Genomic DNA, 23,999 nt, shown 5'->3' with positions numbered 1-23,999 from the left:
AGTAGCAACTTAAATTTTACCAAGCCTGAAATGCTTGCTATAAAACAGAGTTTTTCATAGAGCTTCCCAGGAAGACCACAAAGGTGGTCTCACACTACATCTATTTCTACAACATGATGTTCCTTCACACAATAGTCAAAATCCATACTCAGCAAAAAATGTCTGTTTCCCAAAAGCATGTTAATAATGCAATAAGGATCTCAGCCATCCAAATTATAGCAAAACTGAAGATTTCTTTTAAAAAATTAAATTTCTAAACATTTGACAAGCATCACCATGTGCTTTCTTTACAGATAATCAAGGAGCACAAGGAACAACACTGTTAAGGCTGAAACACCATTTTGTGTAATGCAAGAGCATTTACAGTAAAAGTGTAACAGTGTATTTGATTGACATTGAAATTTAATACACTCTTATTCAACACAATTGTCTTTCACACAGAAAAAGGATCCCTGCAGCTCATGAACTGGATTACATTCAGTATATGAAAAAAACTGTGAAAATAATTCAGGGTTGTTTTTTTTTGCAGGACATAAGAAAAAAGGGAAAAATTCTCTGCATTTTCAAAGTGCTTCCATACTTTTGGGAAAACTCATAAGAAAATAACTGACACTGAAGAAACTTACTTTATATCTACCCAAAAATTTAGATGCATATGCTGTGGTAAAACTCAGCCCAGTTGTTTTTTGTGTGTATAGGGGATTGGTTTTTGTTTGTTTTTTTAATAAATGAGCACTGTTGCCTGATATTAGGGCAACATTTTTCTATACTCAGGCTGGCAAGTCAGTCTGAAACCTTGTATTGTTGCTGTTTCCATGCCTGTGTACCTTATGTGATCAACAGCTAAGCATGTAATGAACTAGCACTATACATTAGCATTTTCCTTCAAGCTCAGTACTCCACTTTTTTGGACAGTGCTGCAGTGGGAATTTTTGTGGGATTTGGTGGAGGTTTTTTACTACTTTCAACGTACTACTCAAAATACAAGTTTTAATTAAATACTCCTGAATTTCAAGGAAGCTCAGCTTTTTACTTTTTGAAGAATATTTTATTCGCAATCCAATTTTTTAAATACAGAACAGCACATTTTAAATGAGTGCTCTGTTTCATACTGAAACATCACACTAATAGTTACCTGCTGTTTTCATCGAAAGATTTGTATCCATTTTGGTTTTGTGAGTTATAGTTGAACTAGTAGCCATTTCTAAACTGTTCTCATCCAGTGTCTGCAACTGTAAGGACTAAAATAAAACAAAGAAACTTAAAAGAATCAAAGGAGATCCCAAGTATAGTGTCTAAAAGGCATTTCCTTATGGCAGTTAATGACCAAAGCACGACAAAGCAAATATGCTTCAGAAAACAGTGCAGGGTACACAGACAAGTATTACTGCTACTAGTTTTAAATCCATCACCCTGAATTTTCACCACACAGTTTCTATAACAAAGAACTAAATGTTTTCTATTCTTGAATTTTTATTCAGGAGACAGGGACACAGGACACCAAAATTAACCTCTATCAAAAGAAGTAATTTACAGCTCCATAAGAGCACTTAATGAACTCAGTTACTTCACTGAACAGTGTACTTTGCATGACCAAAATTCATGACTACAGCTGAAAGAGTTCCTGTAGTCAAGACAAAAATGTGTTTTTCTCCTCCTCATATATCATTGACAATATTTAACAGTCCTCCATTTTTCTCATCAGATGTGTTGTTCAGAGAAAGCTCTTAATACATAATTTTAAAATTTAAAAGCCACAATGAGCATTTCTGTTCAGAAGTGGCCAGTTAACAATAACAGAAAATTCTACCTTATTTCTTTCTTGCATTGAAAAAAAGTATTGTTTTCCTTTGTAACACCATAGGAGAGTCAGAGTTCCTTGTATGTATTTTAAAGATTTTGTTACCTGTAAGTTTCCAAGGTCATATGAATCTCCCCCACTAGATTTTTGTTCTGATGGTGGAAAAGGTGCAATGAAAGCTTTACATTTAGAGCTGGACACTTGCCTGTTGAAATAATGCACTTAATTACATCACATGCCAAGGTACAATGTTAATGGTTGCCTTCTGTGAACCAGATGAAGCAGGTAGTTGTGGGAAGACTTGTCTACAAGTTTCAGATATACAGAAAAGTAGATCCACTCTGACAGCCAAGTGACAAAAAATACAAAAAAAATCTACCACCACCATTGTTGCATGAAATGACAGATTACTTAACTGTTACTTAACTGGTTATCTTTCATAGACAATTATCTACAACTCAGATCCTAAACCCCAGTGTTGCGTTCCTAAGAAAATTTTGAAATACTTACAAAACAAGACTATTGCATGAAAATCCCTCTGCTTTCATATATTTAGAACTTTAAGTTCTGAGAAGCTAAATAAGCATTTTTTACTCTTTGATTACATAGTTATCACGTAAACTCACATTTCTGCATCAATTTAATCACATAGCAGTAAGAGAAGAAAAAATTCAGCATAACAGAATTGATCCGGATAGGGGGGGCCTTCTCTGTTTACTTTCAAGCTCTGCTACAGTCAGGTAACATGTAGCAAAGTGAAGTTTGGTTAGCAGACTTTTTTGACTCTTCCACTGCTGAAGAGTGATTCACAATGCAATTAGCATAATTGCTTTCTAATATAATGATTATCAGATGCATGATATTAAAAATGAAGATTTAAAAATATTTTGGAAGTCACAAAACCACCTTATGCCTCATTTTTGACACCAACAAAAATCCAATGTTATTTTGAGCAAAAATTGTCACCCTAGATTACACTTGTTTTGAGACTATTGATTAGCCAAAACAAGAAATTGATCTTTGCACATTCTCAATACAAAGAACCTGAGAAGTTATGAAGTAGGTTAGTGCAATAACTATTGCCATCAAAATTACTATTTGTCAATATTTAGATCAATTTTAACTTTAATACCTGACATTTCCACTATCCAATAAAAACATTGCTGAAAAGGAATATTAAAATCTGTTAGGCTATAGTAAACCAAATAACTATACCTCTTCATAACACTAGCTGTAAGTGGGACATCAGTCTTCTTCACATCATCATCGTCATCATCATCAGCTACTAGTTTAACAGGAACCCTCCCAAAGGGGCAGGCCTAAGAGCAAATTAAAAACTATCAGATTTGTAAAGCAAAACTAAAAATTTAAGATTTTGAAGCAAAATGTTTCATGTTCTACCTGGTTAGATTTGTTTAGTGGTCTTAATGGATTGTGGTAATTAACTAGAGCACCAAGTTCCTGTGACTTCTCCTCTCTGTAGGGAAGAAAAACAGAAAACTGGAACACTGTAGTGTGTTCGGGTTTGGTTTAAATATTTTAATAAAATAAGCAAGAAATCAAGATATTACCCAAGAAAAAGTCTGGTAACAGTAGAGGAATTTTCACCAGAATCACCTCTTTTTATGCTTCTGTGATTTCCAACTATACTCTGAAGTCCACACTCTTGTGTACTTGATACTGTAGATAAATTAGTAGTTATAATTATTCAGGTAATACTGCAGACTACATTTCAAAAGACAAAATGTTCATTCACAATAAGTGAAATTTAAAAATACACATTTGCAGTAACGTAGTATCAAGAACATATGTCACTATTTTCTATTGAATTAGACAGACATTTTATATAGTTAGACATAATTCAAATGCAAAAAGAAAAAACCCAGACTTACAACCAGAAGGAGCTTTCTATGGTCTGTAGCAATTGTTAAATAAATTAGCTACTTGTTTTCTACACAGCTATAGTTGCAAACTATGTTTAAACACATAAAAAAAAGAGTTAATATGTAAAAAAACTATCCAAGCAATTTAACCTCTAAGTGAAAAAAACCCTCACTTTTAATCTTATCCTATATGCAGGAGGAATACCAAAAACATTGGTTTAAATAGTATGTTGATGTGGATGGAGTGGGAGAAATCCATGCTTTCAGAGCAGGATGACTTTCCAGATCTACATTCCTAGAATAAACTTCCACTCTAACCCTGCTATCCACAGGATGATTGCAAAGCTTGTTCCACAAGGGCCCCTCAGGAGATTTAAAACAGCTTACACATGAGGACACCCACACCTAATTAGCTATAATAAATCCTAAACTGGGCATCAAAACACATCTTGTTTCAGAGGTAATCTCAAAGGTACAACTCTCTAGACTATCCTTACAAACTCCCTGCTACTACAGAGACCTAAAATACTGATAATATCCCTGCCCTGACCTCTCCCTGGTCAACACTTGCCTATACAATGAAAAAATATCCAAGTGGTAGACACCACTCTTGGAAGACTGAGTTACATACACTTCAGTATTTAAGTCTCCTCTCCATCACCAGTAGCTTGTGTTACAATTATCTCACAGTGGTCAGAGGAACATGCTGCAGAATTAGAGAATCTGGCATCCTATGGCTCCTGCAAACTAGTCAGTGCATTGAAAATGGAAACAAGTGCTTAGCAAGATTGATAATATAGATAAATGTGATTGTATTGGACCATATAAGATTGTGATCATATCTGGAGTCAGCAAATTGTAGAAAGTTTTTTTCAGTCTAGAATTTCAACGTGCATAATCTCAACCACAGTTTTTAGATATGGCAGTTACCTGCAAAGTTCTCCTTCTCCTCATCTGAAAGCAACTGCTTTTTTTGTGAATTAAAGTTTTGGAGAGCAGTTTCCAACATTTCTAGTGGAACAGCAGAGCACTCCACAGCTTTCTGAAGGAGCTGCTTACACTTCTTCACATTTCCTGAGTAGTTAGAAACACGGAGTTCAAAATCAAGGAAAAAAAAACCAATTACACTAGGACAAATCTTTTTAGAAAGATGTGATTACATTCATGCTGTCTTATATTCACTTTGCATCATTCTCTGAAGCCATTGCTCATGACATACTTCGTTCTCTTAGAGATCCAACTTCAAATATACTGCCTGGAACTAGTAACAAGTGAATCATTTAAGTCATCTTTTCCTGTGAAGTTAACACCCGAGTCAATTTTGGTAAATGCCATACACAGAGACTGAAGAGAGCTGTGGGGGGGAAGGGGGTGTTTTAACAAAACATATTAAAAGCAAACAATTTACATAAATAAGCACGTACACATACAACTATTTAAAAACATGTAAGAATCAATTATGGAAAGTAGTGTACAACAAGTGAAAATATTTTCCTTTACTTAGAAAGCATCAGGGCAAAATCATGCAATGTTTTGTTACAGCTGTTAAATGCCTTTTAAGTCCCAAATGCCCTTCCTCCTCACTTCCAAAGAAGCAAAACAAATCCCTTGGATCTTTTAGGTGCCGCACACAGATATGATTAAGTATTTCCTATTCTTACTTATACACTTATAATATTACTTATTACGTATTACTTACAAGTAATAATAATTACTTATCACATATACTTATATACTTATAATAGTATATTTCAGAGCTTCTAGCACTCAAAACTCTGCTGATAACTTAAGTTGGATGTCAATGTTGTCTGCAGTTCAAACTTGGGGGTGGGTTGTATATAGTAGGAAACCATCTTTAAGTAACCTGTTTTAGGAATGATTAATAGATAATGTTGGGCATTGAAGCAAGGAAACACAGAAAATATAATTGATTACATTTAAATCTGGTTTGTGCATATTTGCTAAGACTTGTTGGTTTTACCATATAATCAAATACTATTTTTCTCCCAAGTTCTTAGCAAGTAAATAGGCTTAGTTTTAATTTTTAAGAATCCCTAACCAGCATTCTGCCTTTGGTTTTAACCACATATTGCTTCAATGTGATCTGCTACTCAAAAGGAAAGTAATTCCTCCTAGCATTATCTGCTTCACTGAATAAGAAATAACCTGACACCAAAACACCTATGTGAAAAATTCACTGCTTCATCCATCTTAACAGATGAGGAACCAAAACACAAAAGTAAAGCCAGAAGTATCTGAGTTTCCATCAGTCCACTTCACCACATACAAGAAGCATGAATGACCCACTGAGGCCTTACATTCTGTACAAACATAAATAGTTCTATTTGTGGTCATGAGGTCCAGACCAATGCCCAAGAAACTTCTATTGTGGAAAGACTGTCCCTCAATGATGTTTTATGGGATGGAATATCCTTTGGTTCATTTGGTTCAGCTGTCACAGCTGCCAGCCTCTTGCCCATCCTTTGGTCAGGGAAGCCAAGCAAAAAACAGAAATTGTTGACAATGTGCAGGCACTGTACAGCAACAGCTAAAACATGGGTATGGTACCAACACTGTTGTAGTCACAGATCTAAAACACAGCATCAGATGAGCTGCTAAGAAAGTTAAAACCACACAACCCAGATCCAGTACACCAAGGAACATAATAAACCCATTTTGGAAAGTTTGCTCTCAGTGCAACTGTCACTATGAGGAACAGACAGCTCAGACAACCCTGAAGGAAGGGAACCAGAATTTTTACAGGACATTATTACTCTCCTATCAGAATGTCTTGCCTAAAACACTGCTGTGTGGCACCATTTGACAAAGATTTCCATTCTGTTTTGAATACTGACAACACACATCCCCTGCTGCCCCCAGAAACTGACAGGAACGTAGCATCTACTGTCAAAGAGAAGATGCCAAACACCTCCATTGCCCCATGAATGTTTAACAGGGGAACAGCAAACAGAAAAAATAATTAAAAGCCAGCTAAAACTGGCTACTAAGCTAGCTATTTAAGAATCTGAGTGGCAGAAGGGAAAATTAGGTTGGACTAAATTGCATATGTTTAGAGTATTTCAGTTGAATTAAAAAATCTGAACTGTAGATTACTCTCGTGTTAAGAAGCCAGAATTTCTTCCACAAGCAAGCTGAAAGTATCTAAAGGGAAATTACCATGCAAATTTGAGCATATTTTTTCAATGTAGCAAGAGCATTATTCTTATGACCCACTGTAAGATCAAAGCTTAACAAAACCCAACAGAAACCACTGCCAGTTTTCATCTTCAAAATTTACTTCTAAAAATGAAAAAACTATAAAGAACTGTGGGCATATTTGCATTAAAATGAGCACACATGTTCACATTACAATGAAAATTGTAAATTACAATGAAAGCAAAAAATCCACTTTTTTCACTTAATCCCCATAAGATTTCTTGCAAATTATGCAACAGAAACAGAAGTTTGAAACAAAAAAACCTAGAACACAGAAGAGCAACAACCAACAAGTATTTTTTTCTTCTTACCTTGTGATAGCTCAAACTGTGCAAAGGCAACATGCACAAAAGCAAACTTTTTACAGTTCAGTTTGGCCAGATGAAATTGGTCCCGTGCTTCCTCTGGATCTTGGAGACTGTAAAGACAGCATATCAATAGTTAAACAAGGTGAAAAGCCCAAGTAACAAGGATTAACTTGTGTGCTGCATTAAGGCTTTAGATAATTCTTAAAAAGCAATCCAACTACAGCTGCAGTTTTTGCTCTTAGAGCCACTAGTGAAATACAAATAGGCAAAGAGTCTGAAAAACCTAATAAATGAAAGATATCAACCTGACCTCTGAAAAAAAACAACAAAAACAACAAAAAAATCCCACAATGTGCTCAAACCCAAACAGAAAGATTAAAGACTTCTTCTGTATCACTGCTTACATTATTCCACAAAATATGTAGATATTTTCTCTCAGAACACCCACTAAACTGTCCCAAACACCCAAAGAGAAGCACTTCCAGGCTACATGCTGACACCATCCAGAGAAACATCTCCACTCATCTAGATGAAACCATTTCAATATGAAGGAGGTTGTGAAGCAGAGGGACAGGGAGGAGATTGTTTTAGCAACATCAAGGGTGGGAAAATGGATCACATCAATCAAGTCAGGAGTATCATACACACTTTTAGTTCTATTCAGCAGCAGCATGGTTACAAAGTTTCTAATCCAACCTCAAAATTTTGCCAGAGGTTGAGCTTTCCTACATTGAAGAGCTTTTCCAACTGCACCCAAATTGTCAGATTCCTTTATGAGAGATATAGATCACAGAAAGAAGTTATTTCTGTTGGTAACTATAATACCATATCTATACAAAACCAGGACAAAACAAAACCATTTATGCAACAGATACCTCTACCAAGGCTTCTACATGAACATCAATTCCTTACAAGATATATGGAATTGTATTTTCCCCATACTTCTAGGTAACAGAGTCTTATCAGTTAAATTTGATGGCACAAGGTGGATTTAAATTTGATTTCTGCAGACACATAGCAAAGGTCCAAATCTAGAAAACCATGAAATTAACATTTTTTCAAGTAACTCCTTTCCCTCTTTAAAAAAAAATAATACATTTTTAAAATAAATAAATAAGTCCTTTTGACACTTTCATAAGCAAAATCCACAGTCAAGAAATAAAGTATTTCTTCCAAAATTCCACCCTGGTTTAACAGGTAAGCAAAGGTAGTACTTAGAGGCAGGGAAAGTAAAAAAATTTGACAATGACTTAAAAAATAAGTAAAGAAAAGTAGAACATGGAAAACTAACAAGAACATATTTCCAGTGTAATTCTGTGGAATTAATGAGAAAAGCATCTACCACGGTTTAGACATGTTATAGAACTCTAGCAAAGTTTCATAAAGTCTGCTCTGATCACCCAGGACAACAGGACAACCACAGAATAACACACCTGTAGGCAAAGGCAGAGCAACACAAACTATAACATGCATTACATTCACTTCCAAAAGTCATGTTAAAAATCAAGGTCCTGTAGAAAGCAGCAACAACTGATAGCAATATGCAGAAAAAAAACATCAGCAACAGGTAAAAAGTGCCACACACTTGGTGGCACTGTGCTACAGCCAGAAGCATTACATAAAAGCAGGGGTGGCATGGTTGATGCATGATACAGATATCCAGTCACAGTTGCAGCTGGCTGTTCACCTTGTCCCATTTCAGAGTACTTTCAAGGGTTCTTCAGACAACTTCAGTATCATAATAGACCACAGGTGTTGGCATAGTCAGACAGCAGCTAGTGAGAATAATGAGGACAAGACAGGTCCAGTGCCATAAACAGAATAATTGAGCTTTGATCAGACAAAAAGTGTTTATGCCAGCAAATGCCAAAATCTCAAGGCAGTGTCAATAGCTCTCAAGTTCTTGATGCTCTGCCTTGCTTTTCCTGTTAGGAACATCTGGGAGAACAGCAGGCAGAACTCTACTGAAAAGCACCTTTCTCCTCCTACCAAAGGCAGGAACATCAGAGCAACTACTTAAGTGTTATGTTACTTGCAATAATTAAAAAAAAAAAAAAAATCAGAAGCACTCTAAGTCATAAGATGAAAGAATTTTCTTTGACAGAAGCTAAAACTACGCAGTTAAAAAATATAGTACAGTGACAGCCAGGGACAAGAAAATCGCAACCACCAAGAAAATTAGGAGCAATGAGTTAACATGACAAGCACAAAAGATTCAAACAAACACTCACCAGTTAACATAACAGTAGCCTCAAAAAACTACAAACTACAAACAATAATGCTGGTCAGTTGTGGGTTTTTTTAGATATGATCAGTCAAAAGCAATTTCACAGTTTGGTGTGATTACACTTGTAGTTCATACAAGTAGCTCTATATAAATAACCTATATGCCACTTTAAATAAGAAACTATTAACTTATAATAAATGACTAGGAACTGGCTAACCTCAAAGTGATTTTCAAAAAGCAACCATCATTTAGGAAAATACAAAGTTCCACTGGAACTGATGCTATGTCAGATTTTGGTGGGTACACTTTAAGCAGGGTTTGCAAGTGGGCTGCTCATCTTTTTCTTTTAATAATTTGCATCAGTAAGTCAATAAACATATTAATTATAATATTAGCAAATTACAAATATGAAGCAGAAGACAAAACCAGCAGATTTGAATTCCCCCATGAGCACACTCTACAGTAGTGCTGATAACCAGAGCAATTGGTATTTAAGTATAGCAAGAGAGAGCACATTTTAAAAATGAAACAAGATAGACTACTCTCCCAAGAAAATACCTAAAGGCTGTTAACAGTGAAGTAATTAAAGATATTTCAGTGGGATGCTGCGATTAAAACAGTTAAAATTTACACATTCTAGCATTAGCAGGCTGCTCAGTTTCACCTTCTGCAATACAATAATATAGAACACTGAATGCAGTTCATTTAGAAGTATCCAGCTTTAAAAACGTGTTTTAAATATCAAATGGAAAGAAATTCAAGAGTTTTAAAGTGATTAGGGAGGTAAGAAATAGTTTTTCTGGAATTCAACTCCTACTGTACATAATGAGGTAGCAGATGTGACTTCATAATAGCAATCACCATCCTGGAAAAGAAATTCTGGAAACTATGACCTGGAAGCCTATACTACACAATTTCTGTTCTGAGGAAAAACAACTAGACTTTGAACAAAAAAGATCCATCTCCCAGTGTCTTTAAATACAAGAGGTCTTTCTGGGAGATAAGCTTTACTCCACTTATAAAAAAAACACCTTAGCTCATCAAGATACAAAGAATTGACAGCAGGTCATTCTTCACTCCTGCTTGTTTCTCAACAGTAGCTTCAAAAGATTATTTCCATTCTATGCTTTAAGTAAACACTGATGCAGCAAGATCCACCCAAAGGACAGTACAAAGAAGTAGACCCGATTATACTGTAAAATCAAGCCACCTGCCAAAAAATTAAACAGGAGGACATACAAGAAACTGGATGACTAGCTGAAAGACCATCTGCTCGACTCTTGATTGATAAGGACTGTTGCAATGGTAAAATGCAGCTCTTCAAAATATGTAAGGATTAAGTATTTCAAGTGACAAAAACTCCTTACCAAAAAAAATTCAAATTATAACCCTGTCCCAAATTGTCTGAAATTGCCTGAACAACTACACTGTTTGAATTTGAACTGAATAAAGAAATACATGGGCACAATCAAAACTACTTTTGTAAGTATGAAAGAACAGAATGATGTTCTGAGATGCTCTTCCTACCCTAAGGCAGCTATTTAATGTAGCTCAGATTCATCTTTCCAGTAAGGGAGAAAGCAGACTAGACAAGGAGAGACCACTGTGGTATATCCATCTAGTGATGGATCAATAGCAAATTGTCTGTCTTGCAGGCAAATCAGCTCCAGAAGTCCACATGGAACTTCATCCTACCTTACACCATACCCAGTTTAATAGAAAGACTATAGATACCCTATGTTATACCAGATTTCACCCGTGCAGATTCTTTTGAGCTGAAGAAAACAAAAGAATGGGTCTTACTATTTTCTCTATGTACCTTACATACAGAAGCTAGAAAAGTGTCTACATCTCCAAAGCAAAAAGCTCTGAACAATCACATTTATTAGCATATACAAAAAATGCAAGCACTGCAGCAACAGCAGATCTTTGCTGACTAGCCAAAGCTATTCATTTTCAAAGAATCAATATGAAAACATCCTCACTCAAATTTATAACTTATTGCAGAAGCCACTAATGAAAATAAACTATTTTATAATCAATTTCCCAGTTCTGAACGGTATTGAAAATTTATACTTACGCTTTCAACTCAGCAAATCTCACAAGGATGCGAGCATAGCTCTCATCTTGACTATGCTTTTCTGCAGGTAATGCAGTCACTGCTTGACTGTAACGACCAATAAGTCTCTTCAGGAGGCTAACATCTGTCTGAGGAACACCCTTTTTCTCTAGCCTGAGCAAAAAACACAGCCAATCTTCTGGATTATTTGTTGTCATCATTATTTGATTAACAGTCCCAGAGTTATCTAAAAAAAAAAAAAAAGAAAAAAAAAAAGAAAAAAAAAAGAAAAAAAAAAAGATCAATTTAAACTGCAGCAAACATGAACAGAAAAAACCCCACACTTTTTATAAGCTTTCATGTAAGAAGACTAGAGCTTTTCTGGGTTTGGTTTTTGTTTGGGTTTTTTTGTTAGCAACAAACAAAATGGGAGTAGAGCAACACAGTTATCTAAAGAAACAAGAAGAGAAAATGTATTTTGTGGTCATTAACACGGTAGAAATACTAAACCCTAAATCCTTTCAGTTAATAGCTTTCATGGTTAAGACCAGTTGTGTAAGTGACAATATAAGTAATAAAAACACATACCTGTTGTATCAGTTGAGATTTTAGTACAGTTAAGTTCATCTGTGACATTGTCTTCATTCCTGTATTTGTTTTTCAAGTCTCTAACTCTGTTCATGATTGAAGCAATTTGGGACAATCCTCTTTCGCTTAGGTCCTCCTCCTCCATCTGTAGACACAAGGTTAAAAAACAGTGAAGTTACTGAAGGACCCTGTTGTAGCTCACCTTAATTGGAATTACCATAGGAAAGCTTCTCATGCCTGTTTTGCAAATTAACTAAGACTCAACGACATTATGTAACAAATACTCTATTAAGCCTCTGTCAACAGTTATACAAGTAAACTTCTTAGCAGAAGCCAACATAGATCATAGAATCATAGGTTCTCAGGTTGGAAGGGACTCAAGGATATGGTCCAACCCTTCTAGTATTATTGTTTATATACACCTCAGCATCCTGTCGAGCTCAGACTTAAAACTTTCCAAATTTGGGGAATCCACCACTTCCTCTGGGAGGCCATTCCAATGTCTGACTGTCTTCACAGTGAAAATTTTTCCTCTTGTGTTTAGTTGGAATCTCTCCAGAAAGATGAGCACAAGGAATATGCAACTGACCCATTCAAATACCAGCCCATGCTTCACAGGAGCCCTTTCCAATAAGGTATATACAGTGTTTGAATAAAAGGAGGGGTAGAGTATGTTGCCTGAATAGCTCTGAGTCTATTGTATTAAACCATAGACTGACACCATACAGGATGGCTAAGAGGTAGTCCTCCTCCTAGCCATACACTCCTAACACTTCTTTTGAATAAACAGCAATGGAACAAGCATTTGTCAGACTTTATGGTAACCTGACTCAGTGACAAACACAAGCAGAAAACTACACAGAAAAGGGGGAGAGCTTTTATCTTCTTTGCTTGATTCTTTTCCTGCTCTCTCAACTGTTTCGCCATATGGACAAGAGAGCAGAAAGGTAGAAAGCAGAAAAATGTAAGTCTGGGTTAGACCACCTTAGGTATGTCATACCATACATACACTTGAAGATTTTTCATATTTTAAAAAAACTAGATAAACTTCTCATTTTAACAATATTAATCTTTTCCATCATAGATATAACTTACAACAAGCTTCAAGACATAAGGGATACTCACAACTCATTGCTTAGCATTACTTCCTATATAATGGGCATGACATTTTTATTTAAAGTAATACCTGTGTAGTTGGACAGTGATATGTACTCCGAAAAGTATGTTTATTCTTGTTATGCCTCAATTTTATCCTTCTCTAAGCCAGCATTTAATTGAAAAGTGGTGCACTTATTTATATCACTGAGATTCTAAATCAAACATTTTGAAATAGTTCCTTGTCCCAGTTTTCATTAAGTTTTTGCTGTTGCAAAATGCTACTGCTTAGATGTCTATCCAGCAGGATTCATTCTAAGAGATTACACAAACCACTGAACATAGGTGAACCAGTAAGGGATATATAACAAATTACTATACTACATTGCTTGTAATAAGTAACATTCAACATTTGTATTAATTCCAGGCTGGAATGTCTGCTTTATTAAGGAACATAATCCAATACAAACTAAAAATGCATGGTGGAGGGGAGAGGTAGCCAGGAGATGCTTATTGGAAGGTAAGTGTCATACATGCAACACCAAGGGCTTATCTGCACAGGGTTTCACTGCCTGTGTGCAGGCTGGGAGAACCCTAAGGCAAACCTGTATCCTTTGCCAGTTACTAATTATCTCCACAGGAGTAATTTAAAGCTTACAAAAGTATTAGGAACATTATTAAGAAAAAACTATGTACGTTGAAGCTTTCTATAGTCTCTCTGTTCAGAGAGGGAAAACTCCTGGGTACATTTCCAAAGAAATAACATTTTACTTTCTCAAAGGATGTGATAGCATCACTAATGTGGGTGGCAGCTTACTTAACAAAAAAGATAGTTTTCTCTCTGTGTATGCTTACATTTCACTAGCACCTAGCAAATTCATTCAGTATAATTCAATCTGAAAACTAAATTATGAAGCTCCATTGTAACTAACATTGCCTCCAGAAGATCCCCCAGTGTTCCCTGCTTTTAACAAGTAGTACATGCCCAATATACAGCAAGCAGTCAAAGATCAGACTACAACAAAAGTCAGGAGCTCACATTTTAACAAAAAGCATCACAGAGAGAGAGAGATCCTTACAGGCTTTATCTCCCACAAAACAAGCCTTTCTCTTGATAGACCCCTCCACAGAAGTTGCTAATAGGCAATTCACAAGAAGGAGAAAGACCTAAAAGCAGAAGTGTTCTGCATGTACATGTTACTATGATACTGCTACCGTCCTTCTTTTATTAGAAAAATTTAGTTAATCTAAGCTCTTTGGCACAGGTTACAGTAATTGGATTTCAGTGGGTAAGCAGAAAATAATTGACATAACCTCTAGTTCAAATGGGAATTGCAACAAAGTGACACATACTTCTAAATTTCTAAAAGGATGTGGATTCAGAGGTTAAAAGACTTTCTTAAAAAAAACTTATGCCAAATCCTCAATGCTATACCAGTTTATTATCAACTGAAATATAATACATGGATATAGTTGAGAGATAAAAAGCTAGGCAATCTGTAGTCAAGCAACCATGCAAAAATAAACTGAAGAAAAACTGATGATTTGGTTTTTTCCCTGCAACAAAAATTCTTCTATTTTCATGAAACACACTGATCACAACTTTTCCCACATGAATTAATATTCCACGCACCCAATTAACAGGAAAAATTTTAGTATAAAGGCAAATTCAGGTGAATCTCTCTTCTAAGCTAAGAGAGCTGGGACTCTAGCCTGGAAAAGATAAGTTTGAAGAGAGATCTTGTTAATGCCTGTAAGTATCTAAGGTGTAGGTGCAAGGAAGATGGGGCTGGACTCTTCTCAGTAGTTCCCAGTCATGGGACGAGGGGCAATGGGCAGAAGCTGGAACACGGAAGTTTCATTTAACCATAAGAAAAAACCTTTTTACTATGAGGGTGACAAGGCACTGGAACAGGATGCTCAGGGAGGTTGTGGAGTCCCCCTCTCTGGAGATACTCAAAATCGACCTGTGTATCGTGCTCTGGGTGATCCTGCTTTACTGAGAGAGCTGGATTAAATGATCTCTACGGTCCCTTCCAACACTGCTAAATTGGAATTTTTCCATTTGTACTCAGATATAACAAGTCAGTGAAAAGTTGCTGGAAGACTCAGAGAGATTAGACTTGTTTTAGATGAACTATTGATAAATACATAACAAAGTAAGTTCATCCATCTCTAATTCCACTATCTAAAAAAAATAATCTGTTACCACTTCTACAGAACCTCACAATTCATTTTTAGAATACTATTGTTTTAAGTTTGCACTTCTTTAAAAGCAAAATATGTCTATATAGAAGGGTTGGTTTAGTACAAGATTTACTATGGCAAAAGCACCATGTACATCACCACTATCAAAAGGTCTTAGCTTCCTTTTAAACAACTCTTGGAGAGTTGCAAGATATTTAACATGAATTAATACGTGTAAAAGAAAAATAGACAAAATCCCAAAACACTAAGGTATGAAAATGCTCTTTTCATTTACAAAATGAAATATTTTCAGTTGTCTAAAGAAAAAGAAAATGTAAAAGCAAGCATCCCCCAAAGAGGGCTGCAATCAAAACTATAGAGACAGCATATATAGACAGCATACTAAATCAGTGTTATCTGAAAAAGTTTTTGTTTCACTGACCTGAAACTAAATTAAAACCACTCTCCCTTCATTTTTCTTAAAAAAAAGATATACATGGAATAAATTACAGATTATGTTCACTGGGAACTTCCTGTAGTATCTGTTTCTCCCTGAAGTGTATACAGAAAAAAGAATCTTATGCTGCTGAGACCAGCAACTGTCCCATTTTTGGAAAATGATGTTGCTAGAAAGTCATGGGTGATTACTGATTACTTTCACATGCCCTTCTAAAGATGATACTTATTTACTTCATGGGGAAAGAAAAAAAAAGAAACATTTGTTTCTTCATAAGGAACACTCTGGTATTGATAAGAAAGATAAAGGGAGCTACAGGAACTCAATACTCCAAATCTCCTGTTTATGGAGGTCTTTGAACCAGACCTGTTCCCTCAAAGTATGGATGAAAACAGCTTCTGCAAAACCTGAAGCACCAAGATCAAAAGAACTTTAACTCAGGTTTAGTAATATCACAATCATCTTTCATTACAACTCTAGTTGCTCACAATTCCCAAATGGATTATTTTTTTTTTAACACAATATTTATGTTTTCTGTTTTCTTCACAAACGTAAAAGATTTTTTTTTTAAGTGATAGATTGCCAAATGTAGTAGACAAAAAGTAATTTTAATTCTCATTAACACATGTCACACTTACATTTCTGGTGTGCTGCTTAACAAGGTATACAGTATGGAGAAAACTTTTCCTATAGAAAGGATATGTCTTATCCAAAAGACAATATGGATGAGGGTCACACTATCTCAGATGATCACAAGAAACCAGCAAAGGTAAGAAACGTAGTTCTTCATCCTGAAGAAACTCCTGTGTATCAAAAATGAAACTATTAGATATTGAAAAGTAAATTAATATCAATATTTTCTGCAAGCTTGCCTCACCTTCACGACTTCCCAGAAAGACATTTTTCATTAAAACAGTAAAACACTTCCCAGTATGTCAGTTTCTGAGGATGTTTACAGATTAAAAAAAAAAAAACAAAAAAACACCCACAAAGGTCATAATCACCTGTGTATTGTCATGATTTAAAACTAACCTTTCTACTTATTTCACAGCTGAACCATAAGCAAGTCTTTGTTTTGGCTTAATCTTCTGCAAGATTACATTTAAAGAAAGCATATGCCATTTATTTTCGACTGAAGTGCATTCAAAATCTTACAAGATGGAAAAGACCTAAAATAGCAACATTCTGTTATAAATGCACTCAAGAAGAACTGAGCTTTTAACTGCAACAGCTACCTGGGCAGCACATATAAGATCCAGAAAAACTATACCAGAGAGGACATTAAGAACCAGCAAGCAAAGAACAAGGTGACTGTGTGTTAAGAGATAAGGAAGATACAGAACAATCTTTCAAAAAAAAAAAAAAAAAAAAAAAAAAAAAAAAAGAATGGAGCCAGATGCAGTTTTTCCTCAAATGCAAACTTTGAGAAAGCATGAAAATACTTTTCCATTACTGAATGAAAACGGGTACACTCCTACCTCTGGGATCTCCTGAAATACTACATCCGTTTACCTAAGCATGTATAGAGGATAGCAAAAAATGTAAGCAAGTGCCCAACAGTTTATCTGGCTTTCTTTCTCCAAGTGAATTGATCAGCCTAATCATATATATTTATTTTATCCTATTATCTATATTTTCTTTATACACTCAGGACTATTGTGGCTACAACTGTTAAGTTAATTATTTCTTGATATGGTCTGATTAAAGTGATTACTACTGTCAAAAAACCTTGGAGTTAATTCTCTACTCTGTGAAGAGGCAAAAATGCCCCCTCTATATCATAAACTTTATCCATGTTATCATTTCTGTTGCTTTCCTTTCCTATGAAGAAAGATCACACACAAACATGAGAGGAAAACTAACTGTAGCATTCAACTTCTAAAAGATTTGCAATATTCTGCTGATGCAGTTGGTTCATTTTTTAATAGTGCTTACCATGTATGCAAAGATGCACATGCTTGCTGTTGCTACAGCAAATACTGTAAGTTACAAGTACAACTACCTTCAGCTGCAGCTACATAAACATTGCCAAAACACACTATAACACTACCAAAGACTCTTCCTGAACATTGGGATCTATTACACAGATTTTTCAGAGTTTAAAAATTCCTGCCTTTGAGATCTTGCCACCTCAGTTCAAGGCAGGAGAGAATGGCAAACATACAATAGCAACACCGGTCCATCTTCAGAGACACATGGCATTACCTGTTGTTCATTCCATTATCAATTATCATTCTGTAGATACTACAGCAGAAGACAGTCTTTGTTACTCCTTTGAAGGAACAGATATCACAGCTTTCATGGAATCATCTAGGTGGAAAAGACCTTTAAGATCATCAAGTTCAACCATAAACCTACCACTGCCAAGTCCCCCCCTAAATGGTATCTCATCAGTTTCTTTAAAAACCATGAGAAAGCAGAAGAGCTGCCTGCTAGGTACAAGCTTGGTTGAAGTTGAAAGAGCATTGCAGTGGTAGGAACATGAAAAAAAACCTGACTTCTGGTTACACCAGATAGATGTTAAAAAAATGCTGCTACTAGAAAAAAATCAATGCAAATTATTTCATAAGCAGAGAACAAAACCTGGATTCAGGTAAATCACAAAGCCTTTCAAATACTCTCCAACTTCAGCTCTCTTTAATGTCCCATATCACACCCCAAATATGAACCCAGGTTAAAAGATTATTAATTAGCTATCCACCAGACAGACTTTTAAACTCACTTCTAACCTGTTCCCTATTGCAGCTACTAGAAGTCTCTCCTTTACCCATCCACTATTTCCCAAAAATACATAAAAACGTGGTTTTGAAGACTCTAGACAGGCTTTCAAAAAAAACTACGTTTGCATAATCGTTTGTTTTGTTTGCAAGTCCTAAAGACCTAAATCAGATTTTTCTTAAAGGGCAAATAAAAGCACCCAATATTAAAAAAAAATAACTCAACAATCTTTTTAAAAAGCAGCAGCTTTAACTATGGAAAGAAACAGGAAAAATTAAAATTCTAATGTTAGTGACAAAAAGAGACTCAAAGACATATAATAGAGCTAATCAGACAGAGGTGAGCTACTGCAGCATTAACAAAACAGAGGCTGTAAGGCAGGTAAGGGCTACCAAGAGGCTGCTACAGTGCAGCACACAAAGCCACTGACTGATACACAATATATTCTGAAAGCTTATGGATACAGCCCAGTGTTAACAAGAAACAAAAGTGAAGGGTAGATTTAATTTAGGACATAACTTCAGGAATAGCTATTTCTTTATCACCCGCACTAGCCAGGGCAGAATGACAACACATTGCAAGATTTTTTCTCTCCTTTTCCATCCCCTTGGCTGCATGCTACTTCGTCTTTCCAAAACAACTCGTCTAAATTAATATCAAGCACAGTGCTGCTTTATTTTTATTTCTTTTATCTACTTGGAGCAAGTGCTACTCCTCCACCCAACTGAAGATAACTTGCACAATTGATTTATATCGTTTAATTTCAATACCAGACTTACAAAAGAAATAAACAAACCTCACTCTCGAAACCGCACACTAAACATGAGGAGAGGAAGTCAGGGAGAAAAGGTGGTAAAGGAGGCGAGGCACCAACCCTCCTCAACCCCGAGGCCGCAGCCCAGCGGAGCCGCATGCCCCACTCTTCACCCCCAGGGCCCGCCGGGGCTGTGGGAAGGGCGGGTCCCACCCAGGCACTGCCGTTCCCCGCAGGCACACCACGGGGAGCGGAGCAGAGCAGGCCTCCGGCCGCGGCAAGGAGCGGAGAGCGGGGCCGGCGGGAGGCGGGCCCTGCCGCCACACGCAGCCCAGGATGCGGGGAATCCGCCGCTACCGCGGCTTAGCAGCTTAACCACCAGAAACGCTCCGTCCGTCTCCCTGTCCGCCCAGCCCCGCACTCACCCTCACCAGCGGCTGCTGCAGCGGGGCCGGGACGAAGCTCCAACCGGGGAAGAGCGCCCGCGCCGCTCTGGGTTTGAATATGAGCGACGCCCAAAGAGCCCGCTTCCCATTGGTCAGAACGGCTCAGGTGGCAGGGGAGGAAACGAGCGCTGATTGGCCGGGGGAGAGAAAAACAGCGGAGCCCGCCCGTCTATTGGCTGAGGTGACGGTCGCAGTGCCGGCCATAACAGTCATGGCGCCTCCCTAGCGCCGCCTCAGGGTTTGTGCGCAGGCGGGCTGTGCGCCGTTGGCGTTGTCCCTCTGTTCCCTGAGGGGGCGGCGGGGCTGCTGCAACAGTGATGGGACCCGGCCCGGTTCGACCCAACCGCTCGCCTCGAGGGCTGAGCTGAGAAGGCTGCCAGCGCTTCTCTAGAGGGGAAGCGCTGCCCCTCGGTGTCACTCTGGGGGTGGCGGGAGCGCGGGAAGAGCTGATCGCGGCGATGGCGGGTTCTTCCCCACGGCCTCGGTCCCCCCATGACTCTCCTACCTGAAGGGTTTTGCGGGGAGGGAAGGGGAAGGAAGGGAAGGGGAAGGGGAGCCTCTTGCCTCGGCACTGGTCAGCGGGGGCTGCAGTAGGTTCTGAGGCAGCTGGCACGGCGCCAGTCGAAATTCACGCTTCCCATAGGGAGGGAGATGAAAGTGTGAGCTTCCCGGCTGCAGTTCTTGATTGTAAAGCGTAGAGCATGAAAAAAGAGAGAGTGCAAATTTCCTTCAAATACATCTGGAAGTATTTCACCCTTTAAGCGATAACTGGTAATTATTTGGCACTTCATTTAGGTGTAAGAGGACTGCGGGACTGTATATCCTAGAATCAGAATAGAATCGGGGTTGGAAGGGAGCTCAGAGATGATCAAGTCCAACCCTTGATCCACTACTCCTGCGGTTACCAGACCATGGCACTGAGTGCCACATCCAGTCTCTTTTTAAATATCTCCAGGCACGGAGAATCCACTACTTCCCTGGGCAGCCCATTCCAATGTCTGATCACCCTCTCCATGAAGAAGTTCTGACCAGTTCCTTGAGATTATGTGTTTCTTTTTCTCAAACGAATTTTGTATAAACATATCTGCAGTGTGCCTAAGTTTGCTAAAAGTAGCTCGTTCTATGAGCTGTCTTTTCTTGGATTATAATAATGCAAATGCACTAAGGAGAAGCAGTACAGCCTCCCTCAGTCAGCATTCTGGCTGTATATTTTAGTGTTCGTTATAGCAGGTGTGGTTCCTCTTACAATATTTTCAAGCTTTTAACACTATAAGAGTGAGATGTGTATATATGTCTTCTTAATTTGATACATTACTAGCTAATGATTCCAGCTGAATTCTGGTTGAACATAAGAGATCAATTTTTCACTATGAGGACAGTCAGACATAATTAATTGTCTTCCTGAGGAAGTGGTGGATTCTCCCGCTCTAGAAAGTTTTAAGTCTCAGCTCAGCAGGGTATTGAGACATATATAAACAATAATACTGGAAGGGTTGGAGCAGGTGATCCTGGAGATCCCTTCCAACCTGACAGTCTGTGATTCTATGATTACTGATCACTAGCTTTCCATGAACACCACACATAAATTATTAGCAAAAGGATACTGTTTAAAGGCGTTTCGTTGGCATTTGGTTTAATCATTCATCTCGAATTTAAGTATCTTCTTTAATCTAGAGATAAAAATTTATGACAAGCAAATGAGGCATTTCAAGGGAGAAATTTAGTTCAGACACCTGTTTCAGAATCTAATAGATTGTCCTACAGAGGTGACTAATTTTCTTGACTAAATATAGAGCTAAGATTCAGGCGATCATAGTTTTTTCTACCTTGCTTTCTCCACGCATACACACAGTTTGGGTGGCTCTGATATTTTTTAGTAGTATTCTGGAGTTCTTGCAATCCACTAGAATCCAAATCTAGTGAAAATCAATGCAGCACAAGTTGCATGAATTTGCTCTGTCTTCACTTGAGGAAGATTATTTTATTAGCTGAAGTTTTGGTGGTGTCAAAGGAAATTTGTATTGTTCTAGTAGGTGAATAATGCTGTAATGAGTTGACATGGTTTCTGTAGCTGTGACAAGAAATCAGGATATTACGTAGAATCCTGACAAAACCAAAATGAATGGGAGAAAGAAGACAACATCTGAAAAAAGCAGCAAAGAGAAAAGAGACAGAGAAAGAAAAGGTGTCATGCCCTTAGGAAAAAAAAGGAGCCTCCACTTAGTGTGCTTCAAGAATATATAACATATGTGTGGTGTTTGGGTTGTTGGTAGGACCTTTTTCTATTTTCTTATAAATATTTATGTTGGGTTTTCACTATAAGGTCATAGATCTATAGGGAATTTTTGAAGTAGATCAGCTGAAGTCTCCACCAAAATTCCTAATTCCTGTTTAAATGACTAAAGTGATGCATGCATCACAAAAACAAGACAAAGACTGGGTAACAGAGAAAAGAACGGTCAGTCTTTGTAATGTGTTACCATCAGGGGAGTCTTGTTTCATTATTTTAAATACCTCATCATATGGTAAGATTTTGTATCCGTTCAGATGATGGTATTGCAAATCCAAATTTAGCAAAGGCACAGGTGAGTTATGAGTGATTTTTCATATACTGACACAATCTTTATACCATATTATGGTGTTTTCTGCAAATGGATGCAAGAGAGAGGCTTTCCTCCTCCAGCCAGAAATCTCTCAGCCACTAACCCACCCTCTCTACTTGGTGTGCAGGGGTTTAATATCAGAAATCACCACAGATGGAAAAGACCTCTGAGATCACTGCGACCAACTGTCAACACCCTCTCCCCCTCCAAATAAAATACATATATCAATAGACATATCACCCTCTAGAGCATGTCTAAAAGTGCCTCATCTACACAGTTTTTAAATACTTCCAGGGATGGTGATTCCACCTCCTCCCTAGGCAGCCCATTTCAATGCCTAACAACTCCCTAAGATGAATTTCTTTCTCGGATCTAGTTAGTAGCACCTGCCCTGGTGCTACTTCAGGCCATTTCTTATAGTCCTATCACTGCTCACTTGGGAGAAGAGGCCACCACCCACCTCCCTAAAACCTTCTTTCAGGTAATTGTAGAGACCAATAAGGTCTCTTCTCAGCCTCCTCTTCTCCAAACTAAACATTCACAATTACCTCAGCCTCTCCTCGTAGGGCTTGTTCTCCAGACCCTTCACCAGCTTGGTTGCCCTTCTCTGAACTCGCTCCAGCAGCAAAATCTCTTTTTTGTAGTGAGGGGCTCAGAACTGAACAAGTATTTGAGGTGAGGCCTCACCAGTCCTGAGTACAGGAGCACAGTCACTTCTCTTCTGCTGGCCACACTATTCCTGATACAAGCTCTGATATGGAGGCTTGATCTAAAAGATGGTAGGTCACTGGCTATTAAGTAGTGACAGAATATTCAGTGTTGATGGTTTGGTGGAAAGTGCATTTGGACAAAGCATAGACACCATTTACTGAGAGTATCTGGGCTGTTCCTGACAGCTGATGCTTTGCTACAACCTGTGGATGTTCTAGAGAAGAAATAAATATTTGAGACAGCAGAGTCACCTCAACAACTGAAAAGATGTTTTGAAAATTAAACTGTTAAGATTTTCAGCAGCAAGAATAATCACCAGGTATCTTGTATTGCCACTATTCCTAGATGCTGTTTCTATCACATAATTTGTCACTACTGGCTACTTGGATATTTGATGTGTAAATTCTTTGGTTTTTAATGAAGAGAAATAGAATCATAGAATTTTCAAATAGAGAACTGTAATTTTTTATACCAATCGACCTTGAATTTTCTCCATTTATGGATCTGATGCATGCTTTGTGACTGGACTTATAAGCTCTTTTTCCATAATGATGGACACATTTCATCACTGAAGTCATGAGACTCATTGTACCTTGGCTTCTCTGTGTTGCCTGACACCATTTTTTCCTGAAAGTCTAAAATACACAGATGTGAACACACACACCAAATACTGATTTAGAAACTGGCTGATCAACAGACACTAAAAAGGAAGTCTCAGTGGGAAGTGCTCAAGATGTTCCTTTCAGGATACCTCAGGGATAGGATCTAGCCATGATGTATTTTGAATAATGTACTGATGATACAGAGGTTAATATAAAATGGCTGCTGATAATGTTGATGCAAATGTGGTGTAAAGGCTGCAGACAAATAAGTGGGCTGTTGACTTGGTCCATGGAGGGGACATGGAAATCTAGAGAATGTGATGAGAAATTACTGGACATAATAT

General features: G+C 37.5%; 1 protein-coding gene across 1 annotated transcript in view; it reads right to left on the bottom strand.

Moving 5' to 3' along the window:
* Positions 1 to 19,784, bottom strand: part of TTK (TTK protein kinase) — a 34,902-nt gene extending 15,118 nt beyond the window's left edge. Inside the window, exons 1-10 of the mRNA XM_030447835.1 lie at positions 19,719 to 19,784; positions 12,083 to 12,227; positions 11,516 to 11,741; positions 7,212 to 7,318; positions 4,615 to 4,758; positions 3,373 to 3,481; positions 3,203 to 3,278; positions 3,017 to 3,120; positions 1,907 to 2,006; positions 1,136 to 1,241 (exon numbers count right to left, since the gene is read on the bottom strand). Coding sequence (XP_030303695.1) covers positions 1,136 to 1,241; positions 1,907 to 2,006; positions 3,017 to 3,120; positions 3,203 to 3,278; positions 3,373 to 3,481; positions 4,615 to 4,758; positions 7,212 to 7,318; positions 11,516 to 11,741; positions 12,083 to 12,227 — 1,117 coding nt within the window. The 5' untranslated portion in view covers positions 19,719 to 19,784. The remainder of the gene's footprint in view (positions 1 to 1,135; positions 1,242 to 1,906; positions 2,007 to 3,016; positions 3,121 to 3,202; positions 3,279 to 3,372; positions 3,482 to 4,614; positions 4,759 to 7,211; positions 7,319 to 11,515; positions 11,742 to 12,082; positions 12,228 to 19,718) is intronic.
* Between the last annotated feature and the right edge of the window lie 4,215 nt (positions 19,785 to 23,999).

The sequence above is a fragment of the Calypte anna genome, chromosome 3, assembly GCF_003957555.1.
Source record: "Calypte anna isolate BGI_N300 chromosome 3, bCalAnn1_v1.p, whole genome shotgun sequence".
In the NCBI taxonomy this organism is placed as follows: domain Eukaryota; kingdom Metazoa; phylum Chordata; class Aves; order Apodiformes; family Trochilidae; genus Calypte; species Calypte anna.
This window is presented reverse-complemented; position numbering and strand designations above follow the sequence as displayed.